Genomic DNA, 17,994 nt, shown 5'->3' on the forward strand with positions numbered 1-17,994 from the left:
ACCAACTCTGAATAAGCTCTAAAGGAAAAGCACATCAGACTCCTCTAAAAAGCCTCAGACTCAGAAACATTAAGGCATATTTCCAGCATATAGCATTCAATTAAAAGAACAAAAGAATAAATGATACAAGCACTGCTGAATATTTACAACTTGCTTTGCAATAGATTCCAGGCACCCCATCTCCATATGCTCTTCATATTGACAGCTACTAGAACAAAATTTCATTTTCCATTTTAAAAAGTCTTTTAGGCTCAATCAGAACTTCTTGTTTTGTTATTGGTCTCCCTTGAAAAGCAAAATTAGAGATATTTCCAAATAAAAACACTCTTAAAACAAAGGATTCCAGTTTTTCCTCCATGTTGTTTTTGTCTGAGGTTGTCCAGCCCATTGGACTGGAGTATCTGCACAGCTGATTCCAACAGCATATGAAAATTCCTGATAAATAGTTCAGGCAGGAAATTTCACTCCTGTGTATTTTGGGGAGCAATTTACAGAACAAAGTCTAGCTGTGTCTCTATCTGCATGACTGTTCACAGCAGAAACAGCTATGCAAATTGCCATTGCCTTAGCATTATAAATACTGCCTCATCTAGCACAAATTAATGTGTCTCCTCTGCTAATGACCTTTACAGATAAATCTGCCAAGTGAAAACTGCAGCAGCCTGCAGGACAGTTTTGTCGTCTCGAGGTCCTGCAGAGCAAGGGGCTTCTCAGGCACCTCACTCTTTATGAACATTTACTGGCAGCAGTGACCATTGTGAAATTCTTTCCAAATTCAAATTACAGAAGGTTTTGGGGTTTGGTGTTGATTTTTTTCCCCGCCCCCTCCAAATACCAATTATTTATGTTCCACCAAGAGCACAGTGCAGAAAGAGTCGTGCAGTTTTCCCGACATTGAAACCACGTGTTTCTTACATCAGTGTCAGGTGTCTGAAGGCAGAGAGCCCCTTCGGCACAGCAGGCAGATGGTTTCCTTCCAAGTACCTGAAAAAAGTCAGATTTGACAATTACACAAACACCTTAACAAGAACTCACATTACTCAATCTGCACCATGAATGAGGACAATATAAAGTCAGTCACTAATAAAATTATCTTTGATTCATTGCTTTGAAACTCCAACAGCTTTTACTTTATAAATTAATTACCCCACATGCAAAACACCAACAGCAGCTTATTGATTTACATTATTTGTTTTAAAACTTGGAAGTGCATAAAGGATCTCTGGCCTAGAGCAAACAGAAATGACCATTTGGTTCTTCTGTGACAGCAGCTGAAGAAGGGGAGAAAAATTGCATGGCTTGTGCCCTGAACTTAGAGTTACCTTTCCCAAATCTCTCCAATAGTGCTGACTGCTCCCTGACCCTGCGAGGGAGGCTTGTCTTGTGCTCCTTGTGCAGCCAGAATGGGAAGAGGAGCTGCACTCCCAGATCTCTGTGCTGCAAAAGGTCTCACTCAGTCCAGCATCAACACACACATCCATGTGATGGCACATCCAGAAATGTGATGGCACATCCACAGATGTGATGGCACATCCACAAATGTGGTGGCACACCCACCACAGCAATACATCCTCCTTGCCTCTCATTGTCTCAGCACGCTGCTACAGGAGGAAAGCTTGGTGTAAATTAAAGACCAAAGACCAAACTCTCTTGGAACAGAGGTGCCAAGGTTCCTCCTATATGCACTAAATATAGTTAACATCCTATTTTGTGTTTCCAGTGTGGAAATTGTTTGAGACACCACTGACCCTATTTCTATGCAGACACAGGCATGGTATAGGGCTAAAGCCTCTGGGGATAATCCTGAGTCCTCGTACAGGCAAATAGAGCCTGCCTTTTGCAGGTTTTCTCCACTGAAGAAACGTGATCAGTGAGGTACTCAGCAAAACCTCCTGAAAAAACACAGTACTTTTAAAAAGCTTGCCTAGAAGAGAGCGTGGGTACTTCAGTCTGCACAGCTGACTTGTGGCAGCAATGGGATGGGGGCGTTTCCCTGTTTATTGCAATAAAACAGAGACAGAGCTGGACGTTCTTTTTCCTTAACCTTGGCTTTTAGGTACCCCTGGAAGACACCAAAGTAATAAGGCTCCAATGCAAAGTGACTACTGTGGTACCACGGCACTGTCAAGATGTTTCTCCAGACATCCTCCAGAAGCAGCATCTACCTGGGAAACAAATCCACCCTTCTCAGAAAGCACTGTGGAGGAGGAAGGCATTCCTCCCTCCATAGGTGGGATGAAAGACAAAATGGTATTTCCCTTCCTTGCATGATGCTGCAGGGGTTTTTCCTGAGGTAGACGGGGCAATGCAATTGATATGGAATGTTTTGAAACATAATCAAGTGTAGCCAGGAAATGCAGCCCACAGACACCAGAGCACTTAATGTGCTGCCTCTGCTGCTGAAAACAGAATCCCATAATCATGTTAAGAATTTTTATTCCACACATACAATTTCCTTTTCTTTGGCAACAGGCCTCCTTATTCTGCACTTACTATAGCAAACAACAATAATAATAGATTATCCTTGTGCTCTACATTGCCCTTCTACATTAGCTGTAACAGCACAGAAATACTTGTGTCAACTAAATCCAAGAAAATTTTCCCACAAACTTCATTTTTACATCATTCAAAAAATAAAATCTATAAAAAACAACCGAATTCCTTCCTTGCGTATTATATTTTATAGCTGGCATTATTTTCTCCCCCCTTTTGTCAGCTTAATGACCTCTCAACATTTTCTGCTGCTTTAAATCTCTTTTCTACTGAACTCCAACTGAACTACTCCAGCCTCACAGCTATCCCTTCTGCCTGTGCCCTTCTGCCTGTGCACAGGATCCCTTCCTGGCAGAGTTACCCTAGAGCACGCACTGGAGCTCACCTAACTCCTGCCAGGATTAGGCTGGACAAGGTGGGAATACAGGCTTCTGATTTTCTAAGAGAAGAAATTACTTTCCCAACTAAAATACCCTACTGAACGAATGAATCTCTCCCATGACACGAGCAGGGAGAGAGCTGCACAGCCAGCAAAGCAGGGACAGAGTCTCACTAGCCAGAGGACAGGTTAGTTGTGCCACACTTACATCTCCCATGGATATCCACATTCAGCAAGTGGAAAGCCACTTGCTTAATTTTGGCTAAATCTATTATAAATTATTGTGAAAACTGAGTTCCTTGGCAATTTCCCACTATAAAATGTTATGTAGGGGATCCTCAGAATTTAGACAAGCACGTCACATTTTTAAGAGGGCAAACCACGTCTCTTTCCCCCAGTCATGGGCTGCTGTGGATGCAGCAAGAAGCTGGGACTCTGTGCCTTCCCCTTCATCCCAGAAAATCATAAATCTCAAACCCATGCAAGAGGTTAAGGTTCTAGTCTTTAGTCCAAAGGTAAAATTCTAAGGATTTCTAAAGGAAATCAAAAGCAGGTCATGTATTATGTATTTGGAAGTTATATATGATTTTCGTTTAGGAAAGGAGACTCTTGCAATATGTTGAATTCTTCAGGAACATATTTTCAGGATATTCTCTTGTTGATCTCAATGTGAAACAGCCGGCAATTTAAACAAACTGACGGTAGTGAGCCAAAGTTTTTCCACTTCTCTTTTGCTTTCTGGGGCAATCAAAAGTCAAGGGTGCACATTTTAATTCAGTGCTTTATGACTCAGACTAACAAAGACATGCAGACCCCTGGAGTTAAACTCCTACAGAAGATCTGCTTTGAATAGCTCTGGATTTGCACTGCAGCAATTTGATGGTTATATAAATGTGCTAGCAGAAAACTGCAATACTTATACCAGCGGTACGGTTTCTGAATAAACACAATTTAACTCTGAAAAAGTACTGATAACACACTTTTCATGCAACCGTAAGAACAATTCACCACTGCTAAACCTCTCACCCCATTATCCAAAGCATGGCAGCATTTTCTAAGCTGAAGGCATTCATTCTGAAAGTGCATTTAAGCGCAGGGAATTTGAAATAACCAAGGCTTTTAGGGCATAAGAGCTTGCCAAGTATCAGGAGGATCTGGGATGCAGGATTTGAGGCAAACAACTGCAGCAGAGGAGGCACCTCTGTCAGAGCTGGGGGATGCAGGGGCAGCCCCTCCCCACCTTGCTGGGCCCAGCAGGATGGAATGGGGGCTGCAAGGGGGCTGGAAGCTGGACATAGTGAATAAGAGAATTTTTCCTGAGGGCAAATGGGCAGAGACACAAAACTTTGTGTATTTATGTATACATCTATATAAATAAAAAACCCCACAGATGAAGCTACAGATGCTCTGCCAAAAAAACCCTCAAAATAGCCATAGAAGAGTTAACGTGGAAGGGAGATTAAATTTTTAATTCTTTCCAGTCTTTAGCCGAAGGAATATGATGTCCATTGCGTCTGGCATGCAAAGAAATTCTATTATGAATGAAGAAAAATACGTGTCTAATTTTAATTCTGGGAATCAAGTTATTCATATACAGAGTCAAGACTGAGAGTCAGTTGCCTTAAAATAGACACTGTCTGCTAACCAAAACACCCTCATTTGCTTCCTAAGGTCTCTAGGCTCTAGTTTAAATATCACATTGGAGGTTTTTGGTTTTTTTTTACCCTGTGAATGCTGCTGAGAATCCTCAAGTCTCAATAATGACTTGTAATCAACAAGCAATTACCAGAGCAAAAATTGAAAAAAAACAACCAAAAAAAACCCCCCAAATATGTGTTCAGCTCTGAAAGAAAGCCAACACCCTCCTACCTGGAAAGGTTTCTTCTGGAACATGGCCAGGGGGGCTGGCACTGTGGGACAGGGCCTGCAGCAGCCCCAGGGCTCATCCAGCATCTTCCACACACACCGACATTGCACATAAAAAATTTAAAACTATGCCTAAAAGATGACAGCTGCTCTTTTTTCCAACTTGTCTATTTTTGTACTGAAACCACTTGGATTGGAGGTGATATAACCAGCACAAGGTGCCAGAGCATCGTGTAACAATTTGAATCACTTGGAATCCTTTTTGTACTGAGATGTCTATTCAGTCATAAAGTCAAGCTTGCAGTGGCAATCTGTGCTAAGAGGAGAAACTGGAGAGAGAAATCAGTTCTCAGGCAGTAATTGAAAAGGCACAAAACCTTTCCTTTAAATATTCCACAAAGAATGTTACATTACAAAAACCAAGATACCTGGCCATTTTATGAAGCTCTAAAATTAAGTCACGCTCCAGAATTTTTAATGTCCACAGACAGGATCTTAAAATTTTGAGTCAAATTTCATTTCCTAAAAATGGTGGTCTAGAAAAGAATTGGACTGTCAGAGATGAAACATCCACAAAACATGAATTTTAAGAGCTTCAATTACAGTTTCTTCAGAGGAAACAAAAATCAAGTGTGGATCTGGGTTCAAATATGGATCTTGAACTTTTGTAAGCTGTGGCAAATTTGGACTCTGAGTTTTCCTGTATTTGTACATCAGTCCACAACCTCCATGTTTGACATACAGGAACATGGCTGTGTTTGAGAGAAAGTTAAACTTTACTCTCTGCTAGTGCTAATATTACCTTTCTGATATATACCCAAAAACTACCAGTCACTAAACATGGTTTTTGATAGTATAGTAATTATTTACTTTTTCTAACCTATCAGGTTGAAATGCAGATGAATTCCTCTATTTAATCTGTAACTAAAATATCCTCTAGAGAACTCTCCCTTCTCTCAATGGGAGAATCCCACTCTGCAGAAAATGAGCAGGACCATGTACACCTAATTGTTTCTCTTCTTTATTATGAAAGGAAAATTCCCTGATGTCTGTGCTGGGGGTCATTGTGTAAAACAGTGTGAATTGCCAGACAAGCAAGAGCCTTCACATTCTCAAGCAGATGATCTTCATCAAATATCTCACTCCAGAGTTTCCCTTTGATCAGCAGCAACAGGCAAACTGAAAAATGGTGCTAAACTGTTACAATATTCCACACATATCAAAACTGCTTTGGGCATATTTGTGGCATCCATTAGCACAGCCCAGGTACAGCCACTGGTTTTAGTCACAAGTGTCAAAGGAAATCACAAGTGTCTTGGAAGCTGGAAAAAAAGGGTTGGGATTGGTGGTAAATACCTCCAAATAAATATGAAAACTGTCGTGTCAAATACATGAACCTACCAGACAGAACAAGAAACAGAAATGGGAGAGAGTAGGTTCGGGAGGAGAGAAAGAGAAATGGCAAAAGCAATGCAAATATTAGCCTGCATTAACATAAATGGAAGGAAAAATAATCACTAACAATGATGTATGGGTGCAGCTTTTTCTAACAATCCCACCAGTGCTATCCTATAGCCCAGTGTCACGATAGCATTTGGAGTCTAGAGATGACATGATTGGTACATATTTATTCTAAAACACACCATGCTCATTATGTTACAGCTTGTGCACACACCGTCCACATAATTGCCTCCAATGTTTTTCCCCAGTGCAAAATGTTATTTGCTGTAGGTCCATAAAAGCAGCTGGATGCTGTCAGATAAGACTTTATTAGAAATAGACTATACTTTTGTGAATAAGAGGAAAAAATCTAGTGTTCACACACTGAGGTAATACATAAAAGGAGAAAGAGCATGGGAAACTTAGTTCAAACAGATTGAGGGAAAAAAAGAGAAGAAAAGGAAAGCCTGAAACACTAAGCAGCAGCAAGGCTGAGTTCCAAACTAGCTCATTGCATGAACATTTTACTTCTGAACATCTGGAGCAGAAAACTGAGTATGTTCAAAAAACCCAAGGTTTCTCTTCAGGGCAAGAAAACAGTGGGGAAAAATGTAGGCAGTATGTAAATATACAGTGGAGGAATATACAGTGAAGGAATTTGCAAGGAACAACGTAATATTTTCCTATTCCCAAGAAGATGGAAGAAAGCTTGCCCATGATGACGGGGTTTTCTGAAGGAAAAGCTGAGAAACAGAAATTTCTTGCATCATCATTCCTCTAAAAAGCCAGGACACTTAGTGATCTTTTGGACTCTGTTCTAGATGGCAGCCTTCCTTGCCAGGGTAATCCCTGCTCCCAAGAGTGGCACAAACCAAACAAACGGATGTCTCCTATCATTCCGAGCTTTAAATATGAAGGAGATAATGGTTTTCACATGTCTTGTCTACATATACATTGAAACAGAAACTCAGAATGAACACTGAAAGGAGTTAGCCTGTCTCTCCTGTCCACCCTGCAATAAAACCTTGCTGGGGATCTTTTTTGCTGAGTGTAGGTACAGTGAAATTTGACCCAGAAAGGATAACGTTTCCCCTATGTGCCTCTGCAAGAGATATGATTATTTTTGCACAGTGCTATTTAATACCTGTTACAAGGAAAGGATTCCTGTTTTAAGACTATTTTAAGACCTCTAAGAGAATTTAAAGGAACTCCTGAGAAGGCTACATTCAGCCACAAGAGAGATGCTTAAGCAGACAGATTTTTCTTAAGCCATGTTGCACAAAAGCACTGCAGTTTAATAAAAACCACTGCAACCAATGTGCCTGGCAGACGAATGCATCAGCAAGGGAAGGTTATAAATGTCAGACTGGTGCATTCATAAAAATTGCACTGAAATGCTCCCGTGCATCCTGTCCCTTCTCAGGCCTCCTGCAGGGAGGGAGCTGTGGGATACAGGGACAAGAGACTCTGCATGTCCTTGTCACCTCCTTGGCATCCATGAGTGTGAGCTGGGGCAACTCAACAAGGCAAGTCTCTTTCACCCTGCGCCCAGGAAGCTTTTGGGTTCCCTCTGCCAGGTTCCAGCTGTCCTCAAGATGAGGCAAGAGGCTGAGTTCCACACGAGATGCTGCTTACCAAAGCAACAACAGCAATTCTCAAACACAGAACAATAAAAATGTGTAACTTCACACTGGCAACTTGTAACCTGCACGACATAACAGGTTATGGGCAATATCTCTGTCTCAATCTGGAAGCAGAAGAAAGGCAAGTAAGATTGATTATTCTTTATTTACTTATTTTATTCTTGTCACAGTTTCCACAAACACACGAAATTTCACGCTTCAGTACCTGCAACCCATCTTTTGGTGTAGACACAAATAAGGAGCTCGGTTTATGTTGGTTGAGAGGAGAATGAGATCAGGATTGAATTTTGAGACAGCTGGGACAGATTCAAAGGTTATATTTGCAGAATATGAAATATTCAGAGCCAGGCAGTCCATGGCTGTCTGTGTTCTGCTGACACATTTCTGGATGGAAAGCAGAAAGCTGAACTAGAGCTTTGCACAGCCAAGAGGCTCCTACTGAAGAAGACAGTCACGTAAACTCCTAAGAACTCAAACTGCTCAGTTCCAGGCTATTGCCTCATTTGCCAAAAAATGGTTAAGAAATATAGCAGTTTTTAAGAATGTGAGATTAATTTTACTCTTTTTGTGAAAGCTATGTCATCAGGGTATCAGATAGTATCAGTAAAACTCAATATGCAAAATTTAAACATAAAAATTCCTCAGTGTGGCAGTGGAAATCAAAGTAACATCTGTGATATCTTACTGCTGGCAAGTTACATTTGAATGCAGTGAAACCTGAACAAAAGCAGAGCAGAGATGACCTTGCAGGCTTCTTAACACTGATGGCAATAAAGGAATCCAGGCCAGGAATTGGCTTTTAATTCAATTCACTGCTAACCATGCCATGGTCAATGGTGTTCCAAGGATGTATTCATTAAGGCAAAGTTTCCATGCTGACCTACCCCAGGCAATTCCAGCACCCTCATTCACCAACAAAGCCTTCTATTTGTCTACAGCACTGGCAAAAACAGCGTGAACCCCACTCTCCCCCTGTGAAGGGAGTAAAAATAATAGTAGGTACTAGAAAATAGCAGAATCAGATTTTTCTTCATTATAAAATTCATCAAACATACCAACAAACTCACCCAATTATTTTCATATAGAAATGTTGATGAGATTGTAACAAGTTTCAGTAATGACTCACCTGGGATAGATTTGAAAAAGGGCCTAAAGGGGAAAAGCTCAGTATTTCTACTGCCAACTGCTTAAGCCAAGCAGTTCCACCAGGATATTTTCCTTCCATGGGAAGAAAATCCACTATAAAGTCCTAGTGAGGCGTAGATGAAAAGACAACTAGAAAGATGGTTCTCAACTAGGATGAATTTATTTTGCAATATAATCTAATTGTCTGTTATTTTTGCCATTTCATGAGGTTTGGAGAAAAGAATTCCTAGTTTCCACCACCAGCTTCCTATTTTTCCTTTTTTAATCTCCTCAGAGGATAATTAGCTCACAGCTGCGTAACTCAGGAACTTATTTTCACCATCCCTTCGGACTGCCTGTTGTGAGCTTAGGCTCTCACAGAAGCACTACAGGATTATTTGAAACTAATAAATGCATTTGTTCCTACACCCAAAATTAATGGGTACAAGGACGGATAAACTCTGTCCCCATTACTAAGCCATTTAACCAGTCAAGGGACAAATAAGAATAAGAATAATGGTCAGAACATACGGGAAGCACCAAAGCACAGATGACTGAAGTCAAAGGCAAACCCCCCACGGACCCACAAAGCCTCACCACGATGCAGTTTGATGAACTTCTCGAGAGAGGGGAGAGGTAAGAGGTAACTTACAGCTCAGTCACGTCCTTGGGAATCCCCTTGGGCAGCATCCGCAGCCCTTTGTTGCTGCAGCGAACCACGGAGTCCACACAGGTACACTGGGAAGGACAAGGAGGGGAAAGCAAGCAGCTGCTCTCATCATTACCTGCACAGGGAGAGAGGCAGAGCATGAGGAAATCTGCATTCCAGCCCGAGGCACCCCCTCTGAAGGGAACTGGTGACAAGGACCAGGGAGGGGCACCCTGAATCCATCACAGCATTTCAAACTAGATCCAATGCTTTGGATCGCCCTGCCTTCATGCGAGTTCTTCAGGCAACATGAACAGTTCATAAACTGAATAGAAATATTTTAATATTTCTATTAAATTAATTTCTTTCTTTCCTAAGGAGAATCTACTTTGTAATTCTGCACATTACAGGGCAATCCAATGTATGAATCTCAAATCCTCTCCCCATGCATAATATGCCAGCTGAAATAGAGAACTCGACCAGGACATTGCCCTTAAATTCATCCAGACAGAAGATATTCACTATCTACTCTCCTGCTGGAAGACTTTTGTAAAATTATGCTTTTAGATGTTTATTTTTTACTTTTCAAAGTCAGCCTGGCACTCTGTTTATGATCTGAATTGTAAAGCCTCAATGTTTTTAACAACGATAACCGGGCAAACAACAAACTGAAGCAGCACATTTCCAACTGCTGGCAATCCATCTGTGCACACATAAAAATATCAACTTTCTCCAAAAACGGTTTCAAAGGTCCATAAACAGCAGATTAAATCCTGTAATTGAAGAACAATAGGTTTTCTGCAGTAGAAACCAAGGCTTTGAAGCTAAGAACATTAAAGCGTGGATTTTCCCCAAAAGCAACAGGCTTTGCAAAACATAAGGCACATGCCTGCCGCAGGATCACGATGTATGTGGAAGGAAACACTTAGTGGCACATTCTCGGGATGCCAGGGACGGGAAGCACACAGCAGTGCATGAGCACAGGCAGCCCGAGCTGCCCGGCACGGACACCCAGAGCTCTGCCGGCAGGATGAGCCGCATGCTCTTCCCTTTTAACTGATGCAAGGACTAATTGAGACAGATCTGGTTCTTTCTTCTCTCTGCTGGAGGCACCAATGAGCATCGAGATGAAAGAAAAAGACTGGAAGTCCTGGTAAAAGATAACAGAATTACCCCTGACTGTACGGGTAGGAAGCATTTGCATGCAGAGGGCTGGGGAGGCACCACCAGACTACAGAAGAATAGAGAAGATTTTTTTTCTTTTCTTTTCTTTCCCGCTGAGTTTAATGACGGGAAACAAAATTCAAAGTCCTTCACAAACCTGCAGAAAGAGCATGTTTTTCCAGCATATTTAATTTTCCCCTGTGTTCTGTGTTTCACACCCTGCCACCACCTACTTTCCATTTGCCTCGACTCCAAGTTACTGCCTGACAGAGAAAGCTCCCAACTGTGGAATGACATTTTGTGCACCAGGATTCTTCTTTTCTCCCAAGTGTGGAATGTCAATCTGTGGACCAGGATTTTGGTTGGTTTGGAGTTTTTTTCTCTCAAATTAAAAGTGAATTATTCTTTTATGACTAAACTTGGGTCTCTTGAGCTCTGAGCTCAAGAACCTGGGCCTGTTGCCAGATTGCTTGACTAGGACAGGAATTAATTTTTACTCTAAGTAGAGAACTGCTATCACTTTTATTGTCTCTTTAGAGTTATGACTAACTGCACCTCCAGCCTATCTGGTCTTAACAAGCTGCAAGACAAGTTAGGAGGGCATTCATCACACAATTTTCTCCTTACTAGTTTCTCTAAAGTCTGCTTGATCAGAAGACAAAATCTACCTGGAGAATGAAAGAAACATCAGGGTATTTTCTTTTAAACCCACGTAGACCCAACAAAGCACGAAGTGTTTCAAATAATGTCTAAGTGGTTTTTTATTTCCCTGTATTCACCTTTTACTGGTGACCCTGAAGAGTATCCAAATCTAAACGACTTTCCAATCAAGCACAGCTCCCACTGGTTTCAGAGTGTTAACTAAGAGTAAAGGAAGGCTCAGGATTACACCAGGATTAGACAAAGCAGAACATTGGTCTGTAATAAATTAGTTCTTGTATTTAGGTGTATACAGCACAACAAGAATAAAAATATATCACTGGTAGAGAACAATGATCTTCAGCTCTTGCTGGCTGCCTTTTCCATCACCAAACTAAAATGTTCACTTTGCAGAACTGCTTGGTAGGGAGGGACCTTCTCACAGAGGTGCCAACTTTACCACAAGTGCCAAATCAAACTGGATTTTCTTACCATCACAGGTGAAGTCCTGGACGTCTACATCTTGGATTGGAATATCCTTTAAGAAAAAGGGCTTCAAGCAGCGTGGATTTCCACTGACAATTCTCTTCTTCCTCAGCCATTTCCCCAGCCAGGCCAAATGGCAGTTACAATTAAAGGAGTTAGCCAGCAAGTTACTGAAAGGGAACAAATCATGGTTCCATTACACATGAGCATACAGAAATACTGAAATAACTACAGAAAGATGAGGGGTCCCAAGTCCATGCTCTTTCCTGTGCTCTGTTCCTGTGAGATCCCTCCTCCAATCCTGCAGCTCTGGGAAGTTCTATGCAGTTTTTATATTAGGGCTGGGATTGTAATTAAAATATATATAGTTATGCATATATAGACATATGTTTATAAACCCAAGTGCTTAAAAATATTATTTTAACACATTTACATCACTACCAGTGCTGGATTTATCGTGGAATTCAACCCAAGCTAGAGCTCACACCCAAGTCTAAACTGACCTCCCATACTGCACCCACGTGTGCATGATCTTCAACATGATCATGTACCTGCCCCAGCCCTCTCATGCCTTCCCTTTGCCTCTGTCCCAGCCCAAACCAGAGCCAGGAGGGAGCCCCTGGCGAGGTGAATTTGGGGTTTCTATTCAAACAGCAAGGACAGTCCTATATATGTACATATAAACATATAGAAAGCAGCACTGTCATCCTGACCCACTTCTGAAGTTTTCTCAGGTCGGGATATCAGCAGTGAAAAGCATCTGCTCTGCTGCCCTGTGAACTCTGTGGGGTCTGCTTCAAATCTTGCTCCAGCTCCTGGAATATCTTCCATGCAGAGCTGCAGCCCAGGCACGGTGCTGTGGTGTGCAGCCCCCAAAGCAATCACCTGACACCCCCACGAGAGGGATGGAGCCTAAACACAGCCTGGCTTAGCAGCTCTTTCCTAACTAAACTTCACAGGAAGGAAAGAGGCTGAGATCCCTGGTAAAAAGGGAGAGCACAGAGACAGGGACAATCAACAGCCTCAGTCTGAGGTCGCCTCACAGAAGAATGAGCTGTCAGGGCCAGTGTATGGAAAATGGAAGTATCTAAACTAAGACTGATGGAATTTTCACATCGTGTATGAATGTGTCCAAGAGTTAATATCTTGGTAGCATAGAAAGAAAGATGATAATGAAATTTCTTTAAATCATAGCATATCTTTTAAGACAAGAAATTTGAAGGAAAGAAACAGGCACTTCAAGTTCAGGTGTAGTAGGTGAAGTAGCTTGTAAGTCTTCACTTGTAAGATGCTTTCAAAACCTAAACATGCAGTCAAAATCACATTAGGATTTCAGCCAAACAATTCCTTCAGAAAACAATAGCACTGAAGACAAAAACATGTGGCACTATCGAGGTGGGGCAGCTAGAAAGCAAACCCAAAGCAACTCCTAAATTCTGTAGGTTCTAGGCCAGCATCACAGCCACAATATGATTTGTAGCTGCCCTCAGCACTGCAGCACAGCCTACTTCAATCACTGCTCTGCCCTGGAGCTCTGGGGTTAACCCCACGTGGATCTAACATAGGCTTATGGACATTGTGGAGACAGGAGAACTGGGGGGAGCAGAAAACACAGCATAAAGTTACAAAAATACTCTACTGGCTTCACGCTAAGGTTCAAACGCTGCAGAAAGGTGAGAAAACCACAGGTTACAGAGGAGCTTTCAGACAGAAAGTGCAAAACAGCACTGAAAGCAATACTCTAATTCTAGCTGCTTTCCTTCTGAATTGTTTTCCATTTTCTTTAATCCATAATGGGACCACATGCAGGATGCTTTGTCTATTTTCCACAGTGATACACTTTGGCATGAGCAGAGTGCCTAAACCAAATGCCTGCACCGCCGGTGCTGAGTGAGCCTGTGCTTCAAAGGCCATTTGTTCCACTGGTGGAAGAGAGTGAGATCATATTCACAGAGCTACTTCCACGACACAAATCCTCAGAACTACATATCTACAACTGGAAACAAACAGCAAACAGGTGTTTATAATCAGTTTTTTTGAAAACAAGCAGCTCTGAGAGTAAAGGACGTTTTGCACATCTAGAGAGCATCCTACCAAGACGTATCAAAACCTTCCACAAACATTCAATCTAAACATGCTCCATACTAAAAAAAAAAGTAATTATCCCTGTCTAGAGAGAAGTTGTTTTGACTTAATGTGCTACTGCTCACTAGCTGAGCAGCAGTAACTATCCACAAAGCCTCCTTTTCTTCTTGACAAACACAGGTTAACATATGATGTAAAATTTTTGGAATCTTTAGAGTCCAAAATCTTTACAGAAGTTGGATTAAGCTTTTTCTTAGGAAGTAAGAAAGAAATAGGTTGTTACAGATAAAATTAACAAATAAACAAACCTTCAATTTAGAATTTCAAATTACTCCAGGCAAAAAAAGGACAAATTTATCTTGTCAGCAATTCTACATGTCCTTCTGCCACTTTAGCAACACCTAGATTTTATCCTTTTCCAGCTGCAGAGAAGGGATTTTTATCTTTAATGCAGTATGAAGTTCACACATGTCCCTACATACATGCTCTTTCCATGTCAAGACTGTGATGCAACTTTCGATAGAAATGGAAGATGAAGTCTCTCCTTAAACCATCATATGGATAAAGAGATTTCCTACTTGAAATGGAATTGAAAGTCTGGAAAGGCTAATTATATATCCAAGATTTACTGAGGAAACTGACTATTCAAGTGGAGTTCTCAAATCAGAAACAGTAATGTTGGGCAGAAAAATTGTAGTGAAAACTCATCATTAATAATCAGTTCCTACACATACAATAGTGATTTACCCACTCAGACAGAAATACAGCAATCAAATTTTTAGCAGATATTTTGTACTAACATTAAAATCAGAAGTGTTTTCTCAAGGACATAGACATATTTTAAAAATCAAGGGGAAATAGAAGTCTTGAGAAATGAAATATGCATATCCTACTACAAGTGCCTCTTCAAAATTGCAAAGAAGTCATAGAATATTAACTATTTAAATAGATTCTAGTGACCTGTTAGAAAAACATCCTGGAACACATCTGGATGTTTTTGAAATTAGGTTGAAAATATATTCTGGAATTCAGGTTAAGTTTATACAAGAATAGTTATATGTCATTCTGGCATTAGCTTCATGCAGTTATTTTAATAATAATCCATGGAAAAGCAGTTCTGCTTGCAAATATCTCCCCTTGACTGTGTAAGGACTAAAAGACATAACTGAATTCTCTGTGTGAAGAAGTGCAAGTGCACTTCAAATTAATATGCTACAGTGCCCAGTTTGACCAACAACAAAATAAAAATTGCTATTTTTTTCTACAAAATAGATGTTCTTCCTCTACTGAAAATCATTAGGTAGGGTATTATTTTCAGAGCTGTCCATGTTTTGAGAATATCAACGAGACTGACTCACAAAGGATAAGAACAAAAGGAGTGATGTTCTTTAGTGCTGTAAATATGCCAATATAAAAACGGAAATGGAACTTTGCAGGAATTTTTGTCTCCCATTGATAGATGTAAAAGTAAGGCATCACAATACCCAATTAGCTCCCAAAATATGGGCTGAACAGGGAAAGCAGTCACTCCCTCTAACTTCAGTGATGGTGCTATCCAATAAATCCATGTACACGGGAGCACTGAGCACTGCCAGGAAATGAACAAAGCTGAATTCTGCATTTCTGTGTCAAAAAACACCATGGCCTCAACCCAGGGTCTAAAGAAGTCAAAACCATGCCTTTTCTGCCTGTAGATCAAACAAAGAATGAATATGTGTCAAAGAACAAACTCTTCCACCAATACACGGCCAGGAACCAACAGGATTATAAATCAGTGCCAAAGCAATGCATTCTAATTAGCACCAGCTTTAATTGCTCTTGCTAGAAAGTGCAACAATCTTTTCCCACAGATGAAAAAAGAAAATGGGCTATTTTCTAACAAAATATAACCAAGAATTCTGTGAAAGCAAGGTAGGGGCTTTACAGACTGATTCAGAGAGTCCCTGCACAAAGGGAGCCACGGAGGGCAGCCCAGTGACAACGAGCTTTCAGCGAGTGCCACTTGCTTTGACCAGAGACTTGAAAACAGTCAATAAAAATAATCTGCTTGTGTTTCTCTCTTTGTCCATCAATTTCAAGGTGACTCTTGGGACTACACGATGCAAAAGGAAAGAAAATTCTGTGTTCCTTATGCTGCACAGAGCTAATGCCAAAATGATAACTGATTTGCTGGTGAAAAGTTGCCACAGCAAAGGGAAAGTGTGAACAACAAAACAGCTGAGATTCAACACTTCTTTCTTTGCCCAAACATGATAAAGAATGTTTTCCAATCCTGAAATGTAATAGGCTGGAGAGTTTATTTTGACTGGACAATTGGACTGTATTTTCAGGACAGACAATTTCCATGAACAGCAACACCAGGGTCCCCTCTCACAGCTGGAAACAAAAGGCAGACTTTCTTTCCATATTTATCAGTCTGTACTTTATTAAAATGGACACACTAAAAGAGCATTTAAATGTATTTAAGAAGCATGGGAAATATTTCAAAGAATGACTGAGAAGTGTAAGAGAATCAAAATAAAGCTTAGGTTGGGATTTTCAAATCCACATTCAGTAAGACTTGACTATTTTGTCTTCTTCAGATGCTCTGAAAATCTAAGAATTAGCTAGTAGACCTCTGATGTTTAAGTAATTTAACTGAAATCCAGGAAAGCTGTTCTTACAAAATCGGACTCTACTGACACTAAAGCAGCTTCAGGGAGCTGAGTGTGTGATTAGCTACACCCTTTGAAAATGCAGAAACTGCTTTACAAGACCTTCCAGTGCTGTTGCACTGGGCTATGACACAGCAAAACACAGTCATCCTGCCTGAGCCTGGAAACCTCCAAGTGTTTCCAGCTGAAACTATTCAATTTTTCTTTTTTTTTCTTTTAAATCACACCTTGTATCCTCCAAACATGGGATTTCAGTAGGATGGAAGTTTTCCATATAAACTGAAATGTCCTTTATAAAAGGAAAGCACAGAAGAACAGCACCATGACATGTCCATCCCGTGAAAAGATAACTTACATTGTAGACAAAGAGACCAGCGTGCTGAAGGCTCCAGGGGTGATGGTGCTGATGTGATTGTCATACAGGGAAAGGAGCCTCACTGAGCTCAGGCCAGCAAAGGTGTCGTTGTTTATACAGCTGATGGAGTTGCTCCTCAGCATCCTACAAGGATCAAAACAGGGAATTAGGAACTGCTGGGAGGGGGAATAATTTCAGGATAGAAGGTGCTTTACCAAGGGCAGCAAGAGATGCTTTGGAAAGCGTTCTGTTTTTATTGATTGCTGAAGCAGAACACAGCCAGAGGAGGGTTAGGTTCGTGTAAACAGGGTCTCGTGAATTTAAAATGCATCTCTTCCACTCAGCATTAGAGGCTGATGGGACCTGCACATCTGAAAGCAATATGCAATTAAAGTTATTGCTAGTGACAAACTTGAAATAAAAACTAAAGGCTCAGTTTAATAAATATCTGAGAGCAAGGTGAGATGTATTTCAGAGATCAATTGAGAAAGACTGCCAGAAGTGTGTGACAATAACAATACTGGCTGCATTACTTCTGCTCATGTCCTGGATGGTTTTTGTAATCCACACTGCAAAAATATGTGAGGAAACAGTACCCTCATCAAAAATCAAGGAATTTCTTAGGAAAGATTTCCAGAGCTGGCACAGGCTCTGGAATGTCATTATCATCATTAATTGTGAAGACAAAACCCAGTAATCATGCTATAACATGGTCTTTGCTTGGTGCTTGTACCAGATGAATCAGAGCTGTGTTTCTGGAAGATACATCTCTCTGAGTTGTTATGGTAACAATGAACTCGACAATAAAGACCAATTAATCTGAAAGACTGGAGTATCTTGTTTCACTCCATTGCAAAAAAGGCTCATGTGTATTTGTTACACTGCATGCCAATCAATATCTGGGTCTGTAAACATCACTGTACTGTTGTGATATTCCTACTTAGGTGAAAAATTATTCAGTAATTAAAGCACACTACCAAAGATCCACAAAATACATGCAGCTCATGCTGCTGTTG

The 17,994-nt window shown here is 40.8% G+C and overlaps 1 protein-coding gene across 5 annotated transcripts in view; it reads right to left on the minus strand.

Moving 5' to 3' along the window:
- The window catches only part of SLIT3 (slit guidance ligand 3), a 519,844-nt gene that overhangs the window by 83,860 nt on the left and 417,990 nt on the right, over positions 1-17,994 (minus strand). For all 5 annotated transcript variants that reach the window (XM_058422439.1, XM_058422441.1, XM_058422440.1 and 2 more), the window contains 4 exons: positions 16,979-17,122; positions 11,891-12,054; positions 9,599-9,731; positions 916-984 (listed from right to left, as the gene is read on the minus strand). In XM_058422439.1, coding sequence (XP_058278422.1) covers positions 916-984; positions 9,599-9,731; positions 11,891-12,054; positions 16,979-17,122 — 510 coding nt within the window. The remainder of the gene's footprint in view (positions 1-915; positions 985-9,598; positions 9,732-11,890; positions 12,055-16,978; positions 17,123-17,994) is intronic.

Source organism: Hirundo rustica, chromosome 14, assembly GCF_015227805.2.
Source record: "Hirundo rustica isolate bHirRus1 chromosome 14, bHirRus1.pri.v3, whole genome shotgun sequence".
In the NCBI taxonomy this organism is placed as follows: domain Eukaryota; kingdom Metazoa; phylum Chordata; class Aves; order Passeriformes; family Hirundinidae; genus Hirundo; species Hirundo rustica.